The sequence below is a fragment of the Oxyura jamaicensis genome, chromosome 4, assembly GCF_011077185.1.
Source record: "Oxyura jamaicensis isolate SHBP4307 breed ruddy duck chromosome 4, BPBGC_Ojam_1.0, whole genome shotgun sequence".
NCBI classification, from domain to species: Eukaryota; Metazoa; Chordata; class Aves; order Anseriformes; family Anatidae; genus Oxyura; species Oxyura jamaicensis.
Genome location: NC_048896.1, coordinates 67,799,890 through 67,822,045, shown reverse-complemented (window position 1 = coordinate 67,822,045; position 22,156 = coordinate 67,799,890). Strand labels below are relative to the sequence as shown.

Here is a 22,156-nt window from a genome sequence, read left to right as displayed (position 1 = left end):
CATGCTTGAAGTGTCTGCAGGCAAACATGGCATCCCCTTTATGTGTAGAGACTAGATATGAAGCCTCAACCATAGAATATTTGTATATACTACTTTGAAGATGTTCTCCTAATGCTAAGCTACACATGCTTGTGATACTTTCTGTTGCCCTGTAGCTCTGTAATCTTTCAGCAGCAACTCACAAGTATTAATTCAATTGGGACCAAATATAAATATATGCTTCCTTTAACAGAACTCTGGTTCAGTAATTTTTTGTTATTGTTTATATGTATATTGAACTGGAGCGGTGTATTTTCAGCTATTGCTCTCTGGTTTCATAGAGAACTTTGCATTAGGTTATGCATCTAAGAAGTAGAACAGTGTTTTCTTACAGATATTTACATTTAAGCATAATGTATCTTATTACATGTAGTCCCATATTTCTACCTCAGATTCAGCAAGAAACAGCTAACCTTGAAAAAACAAAGATGCAGCGTGATATTTCAGAACTGGAAAATAATATTCATGAAGTAAGTACATTTTTTTTTTTTTATTTACCAAGCAAGCCTTTATTCTAGAATAGGGTAGACATTTCAAGCAATTAATTTTGCTAGCTGCTTTCAATTTAGATTTATTTAAAAAACAAGTATGATAGTTTTCTTCAATAATAACATACCTTTTTTTTAATTGTAGTTTGAGATGGAAAGGTGTGAACTAAAGAGTACAATCTCTATCCTGAAAGAAAGAATAAACTCTTTGGAAAATGAATTAAAATTGAAGTCCAATAAACTTGCCCAGACATCTGATGATTCTTCTCAATTTAAAGCTGAGCTTTGCTCACTTCAGTAAGTCTAATGCAAAATGTAATTTTCTTTCACAGATGCTAACATAATTTTGCTTCTTCTTTGAACATATTGCAGAGTTGAGTTGTTGGTAAAGACTAAAATATTTTATATATATATATCCCTTGGTACTGTTTTTGTCTTAAGGAAAAGTAAACCGGAGTAAGGAAAGTGCTGTGGTAGCTTTTCACAGTGAACTCCTCCTGGACGTGTTTGATGACCAGATACATTGAATCTTTTTGTGGCTAACAGTGAATGAAAAATTTCTCCTCCTTCTTGAACTGTTTCCTCCAACAACCATGTACTCTGCTTATGAATGTAGCAGAACTGAAAATTTCTAAAAGGACTTCCAAATACTGTTTGCTAAAATTAAGACAGATGTTTTTACAAACTGCAGCAGTGGGATCAAATTGTGCTTGTTTTATGGAGGTGTCAATAACACTGAAGATTTTATGCCAAGCATCATTGATACTTGACGGTTGAGTGGTTCATGGAGAGCCAGTCTGAAATGACATCTCGTTTGAACTGTTTTCTTCCATCAGCCTCTGTCATATGCTAGCACTATCACAAACATACTACAGTAAGTTGGCATCTTAAAATCCATAGGCCCAGTCTGCAGGGATTTGACCCACTTACTTAGAAGTGTGGGATTAAGTATACCCATCTATTTTCAAGGCCTATTTAAACTTGCAGGCTCAATGCTGGCCCTTAAAGTTGGTTTAGAACTCCCATCAGATATCTAAATGTGGTGGGACAAAAAGAAGCCTTAGAGAATGTGGAAATGGATAACTGGATAAATCTGTGCAGAGATTTGGAAATCTGGCATCTGATAAAGGTAGAAATGAGAGCCTTGGATACAAGACACACTACAGGATAGGTAATGCTGTAAACAAGATGTCATGTCCCACCCCACATCCCACTCCACACTCCCAAAATATATATATATAGGGGGAAAAAAAAATTGTACTATATTTCTGTACTGTTATACAGTACAGTACAGTAGCAGGGGTAGATAACTGTGAAGAGCTAAAGCTCAGAAGCAAGGCTCAGTTCATCCAACACTCTAAATTGTACAAAGGCTACTTGTTGGTAAAATCATTAATGTGTTTGTTTGTAAAATTGTGACATCATTCATAGGAGTGGATTATCTTGTTAGTTTCTTTTCAGTTTTAGAAGTTTTGCTATTGCTGTGTTTAGGGCTCCTTTTTACTTCTAAAGTTTAATTCTAAATCGAGTGAGTGATCTTCACTTGCCGATGCATGGTATTCTGGACTGAGAAAAGGAAAAGCTTCTCTAGCTTTTCTAGTAATAAAAATCAGAGGACACGAGTGATTCATCTTACCATGATTATTCCATAGCACCATTTTGAAATGATGTTAAGGTGGACTTGCCACAGGGGTCCAGAGCAACCAGGTCGTGTTGGTCTCAGCAGTCTTTAATAGTCCTCTCCTGCCCTGTCTAGGAGGGAGAGGATTGGTTAGTATGACACAGTCATGAGGTTACGCTGGAACTGTTCCAGCATTTCAAGCAGCTCAAGAGCCACAAGTTGAAGGTCCTGAGTTAGTTCCCAAACTTTTTTCAACTGTGTACTGATTTTCCAGGCTCTTAAATGAACAACTCCAGAGGTCTGTTGAAGACTTACAGCACCGTTTGTCTCTCAAAAATGATGAACTGCAGTCAGCTCGAGAAGAAATTACAAAGCTAGAGGAAGAAATAGGTGATCACTAGTTATTTTTACTTTTATTTCCTATTTTTAAAATCAAGAGTACTTATTGCTTTATTTATAGATAGGTTAAACCAGAAGAGCACTTCACATGATGAGGCAGTCAATGTGCTTAGAAGTACCATTACAGTTTTGGACAAAGAAAAGGACAGTCTTCAAGAAACTGTAGATGAAAAAACAGAAAGAATTGCATGCTTAGATGACAACTTAGCTAACAAGGTATGTGCCAAGTACTTCGCACTCCATCTGGGGATTTGTAAAACCATTATATTTTAGGGAGACATTTTGCCTTGATAACAAAACCTGGGCAGAACTCTAGGCATCGCGTGAACTCTGTTTGGCAATACAAAGTCATTTGCCAACTCAATAAAGTTTTAATTATGATTGTTAGTGTGTTCCCTATACTCTCCAAGAAAATATGAAAGTATTCTTCCCATTTTCCACTTGGAGGTTTATATTGAGATAGATGGTTCCAGCTTGAGTTGGCAGAATTCTTTGCAGACTTCCATCTATTTTTGACAAGACAATCCTGTCTCAGTAAAGAAGCTTGGCAATTTGAATGTGCAAAGATGCAAATACTTACAGATGAAGAGTTGAAATAAAGGTTTACACATAAAATTATTTAACTTGAACTATCCTGGAGTGTTGCAATATAATAATACCTAGTAAAATTTTTGCTTTTATTTTAATAGGAAAAAACAATTACTCATTTACGTCTAACTCTCTCTGAGCTGGAGTCATCAACAGAGTGAGTAAAGGCTAGATCAGTTTATTCAGTGATTTTTTTTTTTCTCCAATAAATATCTTCAGTGATCTTAAAGTAGATGGCAATTTTAGTTATTTTGTTGAAAAGGGTTTCATTCTGTTTAAGTCAAGTAAAGGAGTATACGTTGTAAAGAAAGATGCACATAATTTTTAAAGAGACTTCCCATGCACTTAATTGCATGCTGCTAGGGTACTGTTAACGCAGCAATTAACAATTAACGATTGTTTGTCTATTTTTATTTTCCCAACATTTCTTAATTCTCAATTAAGAAGTGGCTTTTTAGTATTCTAATTATGCCACTAAATATTATTAGATTTGCTCAGGTATAACTCAAGAGCTGAATTCTAACTATTGGCAAATTAATTCTTCTAGTTTATGCTACCAGTGCTCCTTATTAAAGTATCTTTAGTTTTTAGCTGGGTTTTGTCTGATCTTTCCTTCTTGCCTCCTTTTAAGCATCACTTTTAAACCTATAGCTTTCAAAAAGAAAATACTTAAAACAGCAATATTTAAACATCTCAATGCCAGTGTAACTGAGTATTTGGTACATTGATACATAAAGTATCTGCGGCAAAAAAATAGTGCAAATGTCTGCTGATATTCTCATGTTTATATTTCTAGTTTTCTGTGTAACCTCTTCCACACTGTTTTGCTTGATGCCGTTTAAGTCAGATATCCAGGGAAGTTTGTCTTTTTCCTTTATGGTATGAATATGCATCTGCTAATATACTGTAATCACTAACAGACACAGGTAAACACAAGTATCTGTAATTGCTGTTTGCTTAATAAATGTGTAACATTTTTCATATCATATCTTCAAAGGTGAAGAGTAAGTCCATATTATTTGTACATATTAACATGTTACATCCTTATGTTTATGTTTAGTTTATGCTTGTGTTTGTCAGCCTTCAGAGAGCAAGAGTTGTACCTTGTAACAAAACAAACAAAAAACAAGCAAAAAAAACACAACCTTTTGTATATACATAAAGTCCACATTTGATAATTTTCAGCAGTATGCAGTGTAGTGTGAGAAGGGACATCTTAAATAAGTTTTTTCAAAATCCTTCACTTGATAGCCAGCTAAAGGACATGCTGAGCAGCAGAGACCGTGAGATATCTAGCTTACATCGCCAGCTTGATGCATCCCATATGGAGCTTGCAGAAACAGGAAGAGTGAAAGAAATAGCTCTGAAAGAAAATAGACGATTACAAGATGACCTAGCTACAATGACCAGAGAAAATCAGGTATGAAGGCAGTACATACTCTTGAAGAATTTATTTATTGTTTGCTTGCATATAATGGAACATCAAAACTGCTACATCCTGAGTTTTGCTTGAGTATGATTAATTATGGGCATTTCTTGAATACTGAGCTATTAACAGTGACAGGGAAGAAAATGTAAAAGCAATTATTCTGGGTATCTTTATATGTATAGTCAATACAGTGGGAGAAAAATAAACAACCTTTCCGTTTAGTCATTCTTCTCCAGATTAAAAATAAATTTAAATAAAATAAATTGATGACACAACTGATTTATCCTGTAATAAATTTGTAACTTGGTTATATCACTTGGTAGTTAATTGGAAAAAAATAAAAATAAAAATTGTATTTATTACCTGTGGAACAGGGAGGATATTGAGAGAGCAAGACATTGTAAAAGCAAATGTCAGGTTATTAGTTGGTTCATAAATAGTGAGGGGAAAAAAAAAATCATTAGTATATCCAAATACATTTTGGTACACAGTGATTCTTTGGTTTTATCTATCTAGTTTCCACGAAGCATTGGCTGTATTGGGTGAATTACACCACATTTGTGATCAGTGTGTTTTGGAATGTAGATTTTAATGTTTGTTTTCTGTGAACCTTGGTAAAGGTGGCTGTAAAAAAAAAAGTGTTGTCAGGTGCTTAATCTCCAGTTCTGGTAAGGTCAGTTTCCATTTCTGTGTGCTGTTCTGCAGGAACTCTGCTTTCACTGATAAACTGGGAAAAGTCAATTTTGGGAGAGAAAATACAACAGAGTTTAAAAGCTACAGGACAGAAGGATCGAAGAAAGCTCGTTTTAAATTATTGTAGACCTGAGTAGTCTGAATTTGTTTCCTGATTTCAGGAATGGATAAGGATGCAGAGTTGATGGGAATAGGAGGGGTTTCCTTTCCGTTATGTCAAGATTGTGTGGGTTTTTTAGATCGTGAATTCAAAGGTGCCTGGAGAAATGTTCTTATTGGGTTGTCTGCATTGGTAAGGTAGGTGTCTGCTGAGGTGGTATCAGTTCAGCTGTGCTTTACAGCTTTTAATTTTTTCCTGGTAACTCTGTTCATTTACTTTGATTGACTGCTTGCAGAGTTTTATTTTACTTATTTTTATTTATATTAGTTTTATATGATTTCATCTTTTCTTAACTCTCACTAGTTGAGAGTCATAACGTATTTCCTTGCTAACAGCTTGACAATCAGTAGCTTTAGGCCAAAAAGTAGGCGGGGAGTGGTTTCTGTTTGCCTGGTGGGCTCAGAGTGTTGGTTCATGTGTACTAGTGGTCACCTTACCAGTGAAGAGGCATACAATCTCTTTCATTTGCTGATGGCTGAATACTTTTCCTTGAAAGGGCATGCTGTAAATGCATGAGTTAAACTTACGTCAGTCATAGAATCAAAGTTGAAATAACATCCTTAATGTCTTGAGAAATTGTCTATTTCATTAGGGTATCACTGAATATTTTGTAGAAAAATGGGCTGTTTCAAGCTGGTGGTTTAGTGTATGTTAAATGAAAACTCCAAAATAGAAGTAGTTGAGAGGTTCAGTTATTTGAACTATGAGATTATCACCATCACTGTTACTGTTGTGGCATCTTCATGCTGAAGTGTTCCCCAGGGTTCACAAGCTGAAACCACCACTGTTGTATGAGGCTAATTCTTTCAAAGAGCACAAGCAGCATATATAGTTCATGTCCATCTGCATGCTTCCAGTCAGCATTACTTCATCTGTTCTTACTTGGAATTCTTTGGGGGTGGGATCCATGGCTGGGAGTATCTGAAGTGCATGCAGTCTTGTTAATCCCTCACATAAGGTGCTGAGGAATAATGAGATGGTTTTGAGGACCAGTTGGTTACTGCTGGCCAAAAGTCTCCCATTTCCAAGTGTATGAAGTGGATGCAATAGATGCAGTAGAATGTTCATATAGGCGTTATATAGCAAACATGCCTGGTGTAGGCTAAGCAACATTGTTTTATTGGATTAAACATTAGAAAAACTAGAGCATATGTGACTGTGATTTAAAGAGCTAGCCCAGAGTTTCGTTGCAACTCTTTCCTGCCTATTTAATCAAATACAGCTATTGCCAGCTTCATGAGATTCAAAGGCTTTGTACAGTTTTGATGCTGAGATACAAATGCTTGTTTGAATTCTTTGTAAATGCCAACCCTAGAAATAATGAGAGACATTTGTGAATCCATGTATTTCCATTCCATCAATTCAGCTGAGTCTGAAGCTAAAACCTTCAAGATGTTGTAAGTGATGTAGCGCACTGAATCTTTTTTGTTAAAGATATGGTACAATACATAAACGTACAGGTGCATTACTGAGATTAGAAATGCCATTCACAGGTATCTAATATGATAAAGTGTTAAATATTATCATAATCGATGACTAAAGCTTTCCCAGTGTGTTTTAGAAGACCTGAATTCAGCATAAGCTAAATAAGGCACAAAGTAGAAAGGCTGCTGTTAATGAACATTAACATACCAAAAAAAGAAGGAAAAGAAATATCCTCCATTTCCCCCACGTGGGGGAACATACATAGTGGGGATAGAACATATTTGCCTTTCGGGCTCTCCTGGCTTGAGGACACAGATGAAGGGAATTGCTGAACCTGAAAGAGGGCCAGATTTGGCAGGTCCAACATCTCAAATTCCATGGAGCATTTTTTATGTTTAAATGTGGTCTTAAGAATGCCTTTAGTTAACTTATCTTGCAACTCAACTTTCTAACAACAGAACATTTATTTTAAAGCTGTTTTTTATAGTTATTTGGCACAGAAAACTTAATCTATCAGGGATAGTGAATCTTAAAAAAAAATCCCAGCCCCCAAATATGCATATATTAACTTTTCCAAAGATCAGTCCAGTGTGTTGTCAGGGAATCCGTAGATTTTGTGAACTGGTATGATATTCATTGTTTCACATTTGTACTGTGATATTTTTGCCTGGAGAACCCTTTCGTGTAGCTAAGGTAATCAGGGATGTTTTTTGAACCTTACAAAACCCCAGGGAATTTGACTAAATTACTTAAAAGTAGAATAGAATAAAATCTAGCGCATATGTAATTACTTTGATTGTCTGATAGAGTAATATATGGTGATTAATTGACTCTAACGCAGTTTTGCCTTTATGTAATCTTTTTAGGCTGTCAGTACCGAGCTTGAAGATGCAATACGTGAAAAAGAAGAAATGAAAACTAGGGTTCATAATTATATAACTGAAGTTTCTAGATTTGAGAGCCTGATGGCTTTAAAGGTAAAGATAAAATGTGTCAGCACTCATTACTGTTTTCACTAATGTCATTGGGTTTAGATTATAGCATGCTCCTGTTAGGGTACTATAAACAAATGAAGAAACGTGGGGTTTTGTGTCCTGTTCTCTCCCCACCTCCTATCTCCCTTTTTCTTCTTTTAGCTTTCATATGCTTTATCTGCAGTATTTTCAAGTTTCTAGTCAATGTATACAAAGCCTTACTAGATCTGAAGCTTTGATTACGCTCTGGCACATCACAGTTCTGTTGATAAAATTTCAGTTGTCCATAACATGGCAGAATGACAGACATATGTTTGAATATTGTTTTACTTTTTGAATTTTGTGAGTTTTAACAACACAACCAGTAAAACATCTGGTACTATACAATGATTAATAGACAACATGCAAGCTTAAACTATAGTTTTTAATATTTGGCTATTTCTAAAAAGATAAATTTTAGCTGTACTTCTCCTGTAGGACATTGTAAAAATAGCATATTGGAATGTTTTCTCTATGATTAATAAGATTTCAGACTTTTTGCTTTACCGACAAAACAGTGCTCTTGATAAATGCATTTCATCCTGATACTTGGATTCAAAAGTGTTAAATGTGTGAACTAAATCTTATACATTCTATTTATTTTTAATGATTATTTCAAGACAACACGAACTAGTAAATTTAGTATGTGACTTTGGTTAGGAAAGAATGAGTTTTTATCTGACTCTGCTTTCATGTGCTAGCTGAATCTTTGCAAATTCAAGCACTTTATACAAGTGGAAACTAAAGCACAGAGGAAAATAAAGGTTGGTAGTATATGGTTAGCCTTGAACTTTCAGTTTAAAACACTTGGAGCTTAGTTGTTAAGAGTGATTATAATTATATGTCATATGTCCAAAGCACTTCAGCTCCAAATGTGGCTCGATCTTTGGTAAATGGGATTTCAGTCATTCAAGTCAGGTACCAAGAAACTAGTGGCGAATTATGAAAATTTGGTTTCAGGGATTTGTCTAATATTACATACGCATGTTTTCTGTGGAGACAAGGATTTACTTTTCTGCACAGTCTTCAGCTGTTTAATCATGAGTTTCTGCTTCCTAATGCCCCTCATTCTCTTCTGCAGGAAAGAATTTTGCAAGCAGTAGCCTTCCTCACTAGCTAAATCTGATTCATGTTAGCAATATGCTCATCCTGCAGTGCACTGAATGAAGAGGGGAAGAAAGGAATGGAGCTAAATAGAGAAATTAAGCACCACCTTATAATATACATTTGTAGTTGGCAAAGTTAAAATTCACAAGCAGGATTTTTTTCTATTACTGCATACCTTGCAAGCACTAAAGTCTGCAGTTTTGTACTTTTATGACAGACTGCTCAGTGTGTATGCCCAAACGGGTTATCAGTCTTTCAGCCACTGCTGTAATATAAATATTAGTAAGAGTGCAGTAAGTAAAAGGGCTAAAAATAGACTACTGCTGGAATTTGTTGGATAGACCACTAAGGATCAGTACATCACCTTAATGTGACCACTGACAACACAGAGGTCCAAGAGAACTCCTCTCTTTGGAGCCTTGAAACTTATTAGCAACTGCTAAATGTAAATATTCCTATTCAGTAAAACTCAGTGCCATCACTGTATTTATTTGCACTTTTATTTGGACTTGCAAAAGAGATGACGCAATTTAGTAACTGACAAGATAATAAGATTAAGAAAATGCAGAAAGTTCCTACTTTCTTCTGAAAAAATATAAGTAGTAGGCATTAAAAAATGTCAAGTTATGCTAGGCATTGCAGTGTTTTATTGTTTCATCTAGGAAAAAGAAAACCAAGATTTGTTAGAGAAGTTCCGAATGGTCCATACACAAGCTGAAGACTGGGAAATCAAGGCTCACCAAGCTGAGGGGGAAAGCAGCTCAATACGACTTGAACTCCTTTGTGTGGATACAGATCGGAGACATCTTCGTGAGAGAGTAGAACTTCTGGAAAAAGAAATTCAGGAGGTAATAACTTGCACAATGTAGTTCTGTCAGGGAAAATGAGATATGTTCAAGTGGTTTTGTAATAAAGTCAACATACTTTTTTTTTTAATGCTTGAACAGAAGTTAATTTCTATTCATGACTGTTTCAAATATGGACAGTTTTTGAAACAGTAACTCATTCTGATTACTTGTGTTTTCCTTCTCTAACCTCCTTTCCCCAATATCCCAAAATCAGAATGTGTGCATTTTAAGAACTCTTCTGTTGGGTGATCATGGTTATTAAGTTGTTGTCTCTATAAGAAACTTCTATTTAGCTGCTTCAAAATATTTGCTTAGCAATAGCTAAATAGCTATTTAGCAATAGCTTTGTGAGTATTGTCTAAGTTTAGTTCTTAAATTTCTTTTGAAGCTTTGAATGAAGCATTTGAAGCATTGGTAGCTGGAGTAAAGGCAGAAATTTGGTGGTGGTAGTAGTAGTAGTAGTCCAAATCCAGATTTAGGATTACATAGTACAGAAAGCTGGATCAATAACATTAAAAGGAAAAATTTAGAGTTCCAGACTGACCGTATTCTGTCTCATGCTTTTAATTAACCAAAATAAGAGTAAGAGACTTAATAATGTAAGCCAACTAAAGAAATAGATAATATTTTGGGTGTTTAAAACTTTAATTCTCTTCTGATGCTGCAATCCAGCCTCCTTCCACTCTATAATACCAGTATAGCCCTTTAAGATGGTGAATCAAAAATTGCAGAGGTCATTTATCAGGCTATGGTTTAGAAAGAGAAGAAGAAAATAATGTAATCTGATGGTAATTTTATAGGGGAAGTTAATTTTGAAGGATAAAGAAAAAAAAATCTGTTACAAGAGAACTGTTAACATTCAACACTGAAGAGGTACCCATATTTATCTTTGTTTAGCATATTATGGCAGCACAAGCATACGAATCTCAGATCTCCTCCATTACAAAAAATATGTCCAAATTGGAAGAGGACATTAAACGGGAAAATCAGGATAAGTCTTCTGTGTTGGCTGACCTGGCTTCCGTGAGAGAACTCTGTGTTAAACTTGAGGCTAGCAAAGAACTTTTATCTCGACAGCTTGCTTCCAAAAGCATGGATTATGAACGGGTAAGCAGCAAAGGCAAATTTACTATGTTATAATAAAATATCTTCTGCTTTTAATCGTTTTTGAAAAAAAAAAAAGAATAAATTACTTCGGAGAGCAAAGTAAATTAATTTACATCAGTGGTTTTGCATTTATATGTGTGTGAATTCTTACAAATTTTGCTCTATACAGATCTGTTTTTATGTACAGAAAGAGTTTCATTCATTACCATTAAAAATGTGGCAGCGGTAGTTTTTGTTAACTGCAAAGGCAAATTATAGGAATTTGGTTTTATGTACTGTATTGTAATTTATTCTGATTTACATATTTTATACAAGGTGAATGCTGCATTTATTTATATGTTAATGACTTTTCCTAATGGATTTTCTCAATTAAATTTAAATTTTAGATATAGCTGAAAAGCGTTAAATATTTTCAAATAGTTTAAACACTTCTAAATGCTCATAATATCTGAACTTTTTTTCTTTTGAAGCAGTTATTAATGAAGTCATGTCTTTACTTAGTGATTTGATTGAGCTTTCCACTACTGGTTATTCAAGATCTTGAGAACAGGAGGTCTCATCCCCACAGAATTTCTTTATATTGATAAAATTGATGAGGAAAACAAACATTTCTACACTTTTGGCAAAAGTTGAGAAGCTAATTGAGCTGACCTAGTCAAATAGAATGAAGTACAGAATATATGATTTTTTTGTACCTGTGCAAAAGCCTACACCATTAAAAGCCAGTTAGTGTTCCAGGTACTTATCCAAACATTTCCAGCACACCAGTTCTTGGTAGGACTTTGACTGATACTTGAATATTTCTTAATTAAGCGTAGCTTTAAATAATTTTAGGTTTTAAATGTGTTTTTTGAGCTCAATTTTCTTTCCACTTTTAAGAAAATTCCAATCAGTTTGGTTTTTACAACTTGTCAGGAAAGCGAATTGTGTTGTTTGTAAACACAGTGTATAAATAAATAATAAAATCTGTGTCCTAGGTTCTAGGTGAATTAGAAGATATGAAATCAGAAGCAGAGTTGCTGAAAAAGCAGTTATCCAGTGAGAGACTTACAATTCAGAATCTTGAAACGTTGCTGGCTACCAGTAGAGATAAAGAATTTCAGAACCATTTAACATCCCACGAGAAAGATTCAGAAATTCAGCTACTGAAAGACAAGCTAACACTTGCAGAGGGCAAACTGTAAGTCCTAAATTACATGTGTTACATGGGTTACAGGGAAACTTTTTCTTTGTGGCAACACTCACAAAGTCAAATTCTTGATATTTAGTTTGGTTGGCTGAGTGGATTTTTGCAGCAAAGCCTTTTGGCTTATTGTGACATTGTTTACTGAAAATTTCTCTTCGCATCTTTCATATCACTTTGATTAATCACCACTGTGGTGGACATCAGTTTAGCAGTGAACTCAAACAGGAGTTCCAAAGGAGACCTACTCTGAAAGGAAAGGTACACCCTGTTTAGTTTTTTTTCAGTCTTGAGAATAAGCACTGAATTTCTTTCCCTGTGCCTAGTGTTGACTTCAGAATGTTTGCTTTACTTTCTCTGCTGATCGTGACTCCTTCTCACATGAGATTTTCTCACATCAAAGTCAGGTACAGGAGGCTATACCTTTCCTGAAGTTTACTTGTCTGATATAACTCTTCCATCTTTTCAGTGCAATCACTAAAATCCTTTCCTTCGAGATCAAGGGAGGTGATCCTTCCCCTCTACTCAGCACTGGTGAGGCCACACCTGGAGTGCTGTGTCCAGTTCTAGGTTCCCCACTACAAGAGGGACATGGAGCTACTGGAGAGTCCAATGAAGGGCCACGAAGATGATTAAGGGACTGGAGCATCTCTCATATGAGAAAAGGCTGAAAGATTTGGGACTGTTTATCTTGGAGAAGAGAATGCTCAGGGGAATCCTATTGGTGTATGTAAATACCTGAAGGGAAGGTGTGAAGAAGATGGAGCCAGACTCTGTTCCGTCATGCCAGTGACAAGACAAGGGACAGTGAGCACAAACTGGAACATAGGGTGTTCCCTCTGAACATCAGGAAGCACTTTTTGACTGCCAGTGAGCAAACACTGGCACAACTTGTCCAGAGGGGTTGTGGAGTCTCCCTCCTTGGAGATGCTCAAAACTCATGTGGACATGGTCCTTGACAAGCTGCTGTAGGCGGCCCTGCTTGAGCAGGGGTGTTGGACGAGAGGACCTCCAGAGGCTCCTTCCAACATCAACTATCTTGTGATTCTGTGATGTATTGTTTCTTTTAAATATAAATGGAGCTGAAACTGACATGTTTACAAATGTCGACAGCACTTTCCATTTTGATTGTCTTTGCTTATAAGCTCAATAGAATAGCTACAACTTCTCATGCTGTGCCTAGATTCTGCCTCAGTTTTTTAATACTTACAGAGAAAAGATGGATCTTTTTGGAGAAATAAAGTTAAGAGTAGGGAGGATATTTTTTTTTTATCTCAAATGTGGGTACTAGAAAAGTGTGGGATTTTTTAAAATTATTATTAAAAGAATTTTAACCACATACAAAGAACATAAACTAATGGAATGTCCTGAGTGAAATAAAACACTAAAATTACAAGAAAAAGAAAGAATGAGTTTTTTGTTTAACATAAATTTAGCTTGCTCTGTACAAACATTAAAACTTTATATAAATGACTTAACGGTAATTTTTTCACAAGATTTCTTAAACCCAAATTGTGGGGTTCTTTTCCTGTTCATTGCAAATGTCAATACTTGCATTGTTAATAGAATAAGATCTAGTAGGAAGAGGGAAGATGTTCTGGAAGAATAGTGACTGTTCTGCATTTTTAGGGATCAAATCTCTGGATTATTTCACATCTCCCTGGAGTCAGAAAACAGCAGGTGCTCAGACACAAAGTCTGTGACTGAGCTAGGAATAGAACTTGTTTTTTTCAGGATTCAAGTGAAGTGCTTAAGCAATAAACTAGTTCATCTTTCCTTCTCCAGAACTGACTTTTGAGCACTCAACTTCATACTGACTTTGAAGATTTTATAGAATAATGCAGCTGTTTAGATTCTGGTTTAGATGACTTATTTTACACCCAAGTAATGACTTTTTTTGCTTACTCTCTAATGCAATTCAGGGCATTTTGCAACCAAGCAAGGAGTTGTCCAAGCTGATGATTTGCTGAGCAGCATATTTAATTAGGTCACTCAAGATTTTTCAAGGCTGCTTTTCTTTCTGATTCTTGTGGTTGAAACAGCTGGCCCCAAACACAAGGGTGTACTTGACGTGCCTTCAGGAACTGGGCTTTGCTGGCATGAGTTTGCATTAATACTGGTTTTATTTAGATGTTATTCAACTGTTTTTGTTTCTAGACAGGTAGCTGGAGCCTGCTTAATACACTTTCTACTGAAACCATATCTGTTTCCTGTCCACGGACAAGATAATATTTACTATTTCGTTCTTTTTAACTGTACGCATAACCAGCTTCACGTTGCACCAGAAGATAGTAAATCAATAAAATAATCATGTAATTATTTTGTCTGTTTCTATAAAGTACATCTCTGCTTACCTTTGTCCGACAAAGAACATGATGTATTGTAGTAAGGATGTATTGAGAGACTTGCCAGCTTCTCACAGATTTCTCACCTTAGGTTCCTTCCAGCAACATGCCATTGCATTCATTAGGCTCACACTCCTTCTGAATTCTCTCTTTGATTTGGTTTGTGTGAAACAACATATTGAGAATGTTTTTGTTTTGTTGACTTGTTCTAATTCCTCTATGCTCCCACCTGCCAGTGTACAAAGCAAACTTGGTTGCTTCTCATGATTTTTTTTTAGAAGCAGTCATAATAGAGAGGTTTCCTTACTTCGAAGTAAAGTTGCACAGCTGCAGACTGACTATGATGTTTTAAAAAGACAACTAACAACCGAACGATTTGAACGGTAAGAGGCTGTTTTTTCATATTGAGGTGGTTCCTCTCTCTCATTTTAAAACTGTTTTTTTCAATATGAGGGCACTTTTATGGAAAACTGTGTTACTACTTTCATGTAAAACCTAATATTCTCAACCTGAAAACTGCTTAATTAAAAGAAAAAAAAAAAAAGAAACTTAAGCTGTTTCTGAATTCCCTCCTAAATTTTGTGAATTTAGCATTGCATTAAAAAAAATAAATCCATTGACCTAAAAAAGAAGAAAAACTTCTTTACAAGAAAACAAAGCTCTTTGCAAACTATTGTGAAAATCACCAAATAAAAATATGTAAATTTTTTTTTTTTTTGCTCTAACATCCTGCAGTACCGAAGTGTTTTGTAACTGAAGTTACTATCTTTTGGTAGGGAGCGTGCAATTCAAGAAATGCGTCGACACGGTCTATCTACATCATCATTACGTGCTTCACCTCCTCTCAGTTCTACTTTAAGGTCTCCCTCTCAGTCTCCAGAACGTGCAGCTCTAAGGACAGTTGAAGAAGCGGCAGCTGAAAAGTAAGTGATTTGATTTTTTTTTCAGATTGTTTCCATATAAGAATTAGATTTAAACTGTTTCTAACTAACACTTTTTTAATTTTATTAAGTTCTTCAACACCTTAGGTGGTGCTTATTCTTCTGTTGACTCTCCTACTATAAATTATTGATTGGAAACAATAGATGCAAAGTGCTCTCCAAAGACCACATGCTGTAATGGATTCCCATTCCTGTTTTTGTTAATGGTCTTGCATCATCTGACAGCTCCCAAATATATTGCCTTCTTATTATTGTCATTAATTATGTCCAAATATATATTGCCAATTTATTGCTGTTAATAGTTATCCCCAAACAATGAATGATTCATATTAAGAGAAACATCATGAGATTCTCTCAAGTACAACAATGACAGAAAGGTAGCACATAGAAGAAAGCCCCCAACACATTAGATGAAACAGTCACCAAAAGTGCTTAAAAATTATCACTATGTTTCTCATTGTTAGTGCTCGGAGGCTATGAATGTCTAAGATCATGGTCACCAGAGTCCATTAAAAAAAAAAAGTCATAATCAGCCTCATTCATTTTCACTGACAGTTTTATTCTTTTAGAGGTCATTGTTTTAGATTATGTCTGTTACATGTTACAGGCCTGATTAGTTGACTTTATATCCTGTCTCTGCCATACTGTGTTATAGTTTGCAGTGAAAAGTGGAAGGTTAGGGAGAGGGAAGCAGTTATTGTTTGGGAAAGAGCATATTTAGCAATAACAACTTATGAATCTAACTGCTCAGTCCAAAAGACAGAATTCCAAATTGATAACGGTTCAAACTATTTATGTGGGTAAATACATATGGCCTGTTCTTAGGCTTGCTTTTGGTAATATAAAGTCCTATTTCCTGTATTAACAAGGAGGAGGAAAGAGTACTTGTTACTTTTTTTGCTTTATTGGTGAGCCATTAGGCAAATCCTGTTACGTTGCAAATCAAGATTTTGCCCAGTAATCTCTGGATCATTTTTTTTTCTCATTCTTAAGATAATGGTAAATAACATGTTTCTTATGTTTCTAATGGTAAATAACATGTTTCTCATGTTTTGCTGAGTACAGCATCTGGACTATTTTTATTGAAGAATACCAAATAGTGAACTATTTAATCCTACAATTTGTGTACTTGGTTTTACCAATGACAGCTCTGTACCATATCCTATCCCAAATATCCCAATTTCATGAAGTATGCATTTTTAAAGAAAGTATCTGATCAACTGAATTGATCTGCAGACTAACTTTTTACTGTCTTGCCATATAAATGTATTGGTGGATTATTACCTTAGAAAAATCTCTGTATTTCTATCATCATCTTTCAGTCTACTTAGTTATTCCTTCCTGGGAGCTTAACACAGTAAAGTGTAGTCTGTAATTACATTGTTCCATAATTCTTTATTTCTCTGATCCGATTTAATCTTCTCAATAAATTCTCTTTCTCCTCAGCTCACATTAAAGTAAGCTCAGCTTACTTTGTTAAGCACTTGAGCAATGAATCGATGAACTTGAATGTAGAGTTTTAGACAATATGCTAATGGTTGGTATTTAGGAATAACAGAAGAGAATATGAGGAGGCTAACTCTAATTATTAACTTTTTATCCTAATTTTCATTAGTGAAATATAATAGCATTATTTTGAAATTTCTTTTCTCCACCAGAAATGTGAGCTTCAAGGAATAACCAGAACTTGAGCAATCAAAGCATTACTGTGTTATAAGGACTTGTTTTTTGAAAATTATGAAGGATGACTCGCATTCTACCTCTGTTTTCAAATCAGTGATTACTTTTGAAATTTCTAAAAATCTATGAAGTAATCAACTCTGCAAAATTCTACTCTCCCAGCTCTCTGGGATGACTGGATTTTTGTGGGCTGTTTTGATGGGGTTTGTATCAAGGCTGGCTAGGTTTTGTGTTTATTTGGCAAACATAATATAATTGTATGAAAGAAACAAGTATATGATAAGACAGACAATCTCTTGTTTTCTTTTACTGTTTTATTTCTATTTGCTTATCTCATATGGTTATGGAAGTTTGTTCATCTTACTGTGAGCTAAGATAGGAGAATAACATACATGATTGTCTCAAAAATGCTGAGCCAGTGTATCTTTTGTACTGATGATATTCTGTGTGTTTGGATTTTTAACAAGTGTTTTCTTAATGCTTTTAAATATTGTGGAGAATGTCTATATATTTTGTGAATGCATTTCGCTAACTGAACATTTTTCTCAATAAAAAATATATCAGTTACTCTTTATTGTTTTTGTCATGTAACTACTCATCTCCTTTTCTTTAACGCTTGTGTAAAGTTAGATTTTTAAATATTCCAATATTTAAAAAAAAGTGAAAACTGATCTTTTGAAAGATGTATTGAAATACATTAAATATCATAAGACTAATTCAGAAGTATTTTATGTTCAGGTTTCTGAATCATTGGGAGATATTTCTCAAATTTTCTTTTTAAAAGAGCATAAAGTCTGGAATCCTTCACACAGCTCAGCTCAAGCTGTTAGAGGGGTAACACAGGTCTTTATATTATGACGCACATTAGATAGAAACAGTAAGAACTAATCTTTAAAATACTCGGTGTATTTAGCAGAGGAACATTGCAAATTTAAACTGTGAAGTAAGATGCAATTAGCAATCAGAATCTAATGATAACCTCTTAAAGTCCATCTGTGCAAATAATTGTATCATTGTTCTACTCCAGAATGTGTGTTTTCTAATAATTACATACCATTCAGGATGGTATGATGTGTATTCAGAGGTATCATGCAGAGGACTAAAAGTGGGAGAATTTACTGTTTTGCATCCTTCTATTGACCAACAGGTATTGTTATGCTTCTCTAATGTTGAATAACCCTCCCCCGTGGTTACCAGCTAATATTGCATGAATCCCTAAGGTGTAAACAGCATATTAAATGACATGAAATAATTTTATTTTGCGTTTAGAATTTGTCTACATTGCACTAAGATTGTTACAGTTGTAAATTATGAAGAATGTTCTGTTAACTGGAACATATTGTCTCATATTTGGAGATAATGTTGCTTGTAAGGTATATAGATACATTTTATTTTTTTCATATACTGTATTTTGCTAGTTTTGTTATTTAATGTCTATGTATTAAATTTGATTAATTAAAAACAACTTAGAACACACATTCAGAAGCATCTGTAAATATTTGTATCTCAGTAAGCTTCTGAGCCATTGGAAGGAATTGTTTATTTAAAAATGGGTGTATCTCAGTTGAGGTCTCTCATTTGCCAGTTACACAAATGGAGAGATGGCTGTCTCTTAGGTATTGTTTATTACTGTTTGTAATTAAGTCAGTAGTTTCTTGACAGTAACTCATACTTAATTATACAGGGTGCAGCAATTCAGTAAGAATGAGAAACAAACTCATTTTCTGCTCTTCATGTTTTCAATAGAGACTTCTAAACATCATATTTTGTATATAAAATATTTTCAATTGGGATCTAAATTAAAGAGCAAATATTCTGTTGTATTGAAAATATTTCTTCTTTCCAAAAAAAAAAAGTATATTTTGCCTTTACTATTAAAACCATAACACATTAATAATCTTACATGAATGTCAACTGAAAAATTAGTGGATCATCAAGCACAGCTGTTGTAATAAAACTAGTATCATCTCGGTGACTAAAGCCAGTGCAGCTTTCTAAAACTGAAACAATACTGATATTCAGACTGTAGTACAGCTATTGTTTTTCTTGTTAGTATTATTTTGTATACATTATTGTAAGCAGCTAGAATAAAAGGAACGTAAGAATTATATAAATTTGCATTAAAATCAAATAGTAGAAGTAGAAAACAAGCCAAAATCTGTAGAAGACCTAAATCAGTGGACTGTCATGTATGAAACAAGTGTAATGTAAGTCAAGGATGTTAGAATGATGGACACCGTTCAAAGAAGTTTCTGTGCTGCGTCAATCCTTACCTAGGTAGGGGGTAAGATGACAGCAGAGTGGGGCAGACGTTAAAACATGGGAAAAGTCCAAATATTTGTCTGTCTTCTGTTGTTATCTGCACTTTGGAATGGAGGAAAAACATTACAAAAATAATAAAGAAGAGACACTAATTGTTGGGTGTGTTTTTTCTACAAAACGGGAGAACTGTACTGTCAGAAGGAGAGGAATCAGGAAAGAATAAAAGGATGGTATTTACCAATTTATCAAAACCCAAATTGCTCAATTAAACTTGTATGTCTTTTGAGAGTTTCTTATAATTAATTTTTTGCATCCTACACTGTGTCCCTAAAATTGAATTAAAATTAACTTAAATAAGCAATTCTAGGGTTCATTTAGAAAGTGCAATTTCATCCTGAATCTGAGAAACACTGTAATTCCCATGTGACACTAATTATAAAAAGGGTTAAGATTAAGGCTTCCATCTGATGGAAAACACATCTTACGGTAAGTTGGTGCATGTGTGGGAAGGCTGAACTATTCAAATGCCATTTCTCACACGAAACCATATGACCCCTGGCCTTTTTTTTAAAGCCATTCTCTGGGGCAGATTTTTTACACTTGTTTTTAATTCTGTTTACTGTGAGAAACCAGTTCTCTGGTCCTGCACCTGGCAGGTGAATAACTTCAAGGTACCAGCACAGGCTGGAGGCCCTTAACCTTGGAGTCAAGCCCGTCATGAGCCAGAATATGCTGTTGTGGCAAGGAGGAAGATGGAGGGCTCGTGGCTTTGGGCCTGCTCGGCGCTGGTGAGGCTGCAGCCAGAGGGCTGGGCCCAGGCCTGGGCTCCGCGGCTCAAGCCTTGAGAGCAGGACCCAAGGGAGCTTCAGTATGGCCAAGGTCATAACTCCTGCAGTGCAACATCTTCTGCAAGGCTCTCAGTGCAAGAAGGACGTGGACGTGCCTGGTGATTCCAGCAAAGGATCAGTAGGATGGTGAAGGCATTGGGCTATCTCTCACCAGAGGAGAGGTGGAGAAAGCTGGCGGTGTTCAGCCTGGAGAAGAGAACACTCAGGAGGGACCTTTATTGGTGGTAGGGGGATGGCTGGACCAGGTGATTTTGGAGGTCCTTTCCAATCCTAATGATTCTGTGATTCTGTCTAAATGCCTGATGGAGGGGAATAAAAAGACCGAGACTCTTCTCAGTGGTATCCAGGGGAAGGACAAAACACAAGGGACACAAATTGAAATACAAGAAATTCCATTTAAACGTAAGAACAAGGCTTTTTTTTTTTTTTTTTTTTTCCCCCTGTGAAGGTGTTCAAAGCTTGAAGCAGGCTGCCTGGAGAGGTTGTGGAATTCCCCCAGCCATGGAGATATTCAAAACATGACAGGATGCAGTCCTGGACAGCCTGCTGTAGGTGAAAAAAAATATTAAAAATAATTGCTTTCTCTCAATATTAGATTTTATCTACATTTGATCTGAGGCAGATGGTGGTTTTTGGTATTTATCATGTTATATTTGTCTACTCCACCATGTATAGGGCTAGCTCAGCATAATCTGAGCAGAGCTGCTCCACCACAGGTTTGTCAGTGATACGTCCTTTTTCATTTCAAGGTGATGGTGCCTGTTTAAATTAACTAAACCAGCATGATGGGACGTAGGGGAGTGTGGGGGAAAAGTGAGAATGCCAGTGGCTTTCTCTACCCAGCTTTAATACTGCTCAGTAGGCACAGCCGTATTTTCCTGAATGCAGACACAGAAATGAGTTGCGTTCAGGGTGGTTATTCCACTGTTTGTAAGCCAAGATCTGCAGGAACAGGTACTGCTGTTTGGGAAGTTTTTCATTGAGCCTTTAATTATGTTGACATCTGATTCTTTTGTTTGAAAACAGATGTGTGGGTTACTGGACTACAGCTGCGTGTGCAGTTTCTATGCATTTGCTTTCCATAAAACATAGAATGGGAGGTAGACTTCCCCACCCTGGCCTGCTTTTAAGTGGTGTGTTTGTGCCATCTAGTGGACCTCTGCCTTTCCTCGCAACTGTGGCACGTGCTTGGCAGATTTAGATTGTTCCATGGAAATTCTAGATACATCCAATAAATTCTAAGTGACACAATCATTTATAAAGCCCTGTGTTCCTGAAGGCCATCCATCACTTTGCTGGACGTGTTTACAGCTGCATCACTTTCCAGAAAGTGTCAGTTCTTAAGAAAATAAATAAATAAATCTCACTCCAGCTTACAGCTCTTCCATGCGAGCACTAACATTGACCTTTGCCAACAACAATCTCACGTAACTAAGCAAAATTACAGAAATAAAGTGTAGGTGCCACAATAGCAGCAAAACAGAACACAGCAAAGAAAAAAAAGAATCCTTCAAAGGAGTGCTGCAAGGTCCACCTCTGATAAACAAGGTGGTTTGTAGCCACATATTTTGGATACAAATATATACATATGGAATTGCTAATGCAAAGGTAACACTCAATATGCTTATCAGGCCTCCAAATACTAGATCTTGTACCTAGGTTTCATTTTTGATTAATCAGGTAAAGAGATCATGCCACATATTCTGTGACTTTGGTTGTGAAGGGACTGAAAAGGGAACGGACTGCAACTCTCAGGGCTTATATGACCCTAGAACACTGCAGATAAAAAAGTGATTTTGTATTTATCCCAGAGTCAAACAGCCAGCTTTGGTTTTGCACAAATGCCTCCTTTGACTGGCTAGGCCAAAAAGTTAAGGAGCAGGCTGGATCCACAACAGCATGGCATTCTTCCCCAGGGAGCACCTGAAGCCGGAGAGCTGACTGAAAAACCACATTGTCTTTCTCAGAGGTGGAGGACCA

At 35.7% G+C, this 22,156-nt stretch overlaps 1 protein-coding gene and 1 long non-coding RNA gene across 5 annotated transcripts in view; one reads left to right on the top strand and one right to left on the bottom strand.

Annotated features, from left to right (window-relative positions):
- Positions 1-19,894, top strand: part of CEP135 (centrosomal protein 135) — a 34,032-nt gene extending 14,138 nt beyond the window's left edge. For 2 of the 4 annotated variants that reach the window (XM_035326274.1, XM_035326278.1), the window contains 13 exons: positions 432-509; positions 673-824; positions 2,423-2,538; positions 2,609-2,763; positions 3,237-3,292; positions 4,387-4,555; positions 7,709-7,819; positions 9,625-9,810; positions 10,708-10,917; positions 11,895-12,097; positions 14,724-14,828; positions 15,222-15,368; positions 17,045-19,894. In XM_035326274.1, the coding sequence (XP_035182165.1) occupies positions 432-509; positions 673-824; positions 2,423-2,538; positions 2,609-2,763; positions 3,237-3,292; positions 4,387-4,555; positions 7,709-7,819; positions 9,625-9,810; positions 10,708-10,917; positions 11,895-12,097; positions 14,724-14,828; positions 15,222-15,368; positions 17,045-17,066 (1,710 nt within the window). In that variant the 3' untranslated portion in view covers positions 17,067-19,894. The other 2 variants (XM_035326275.1, XM_035326277.1) reach the window with 2 other exon arrangements.
- Positions 16,083-17,921, bottom strand: LOC118167054. Its single transcript, XR_004750906.1, has 3 exons — positions 17,908-17,921; positions 16,671-16,681; positions 16,083-16,216 (listed from the first exon to the last, which is right to left on the bottom strand). It is a non-coding gene; the product is annotated as an uncharacterized LOC118167054 (long non-coding RNA).
- Positions 19,895-22,156: the final 2,262 nt, after the last annotated feature.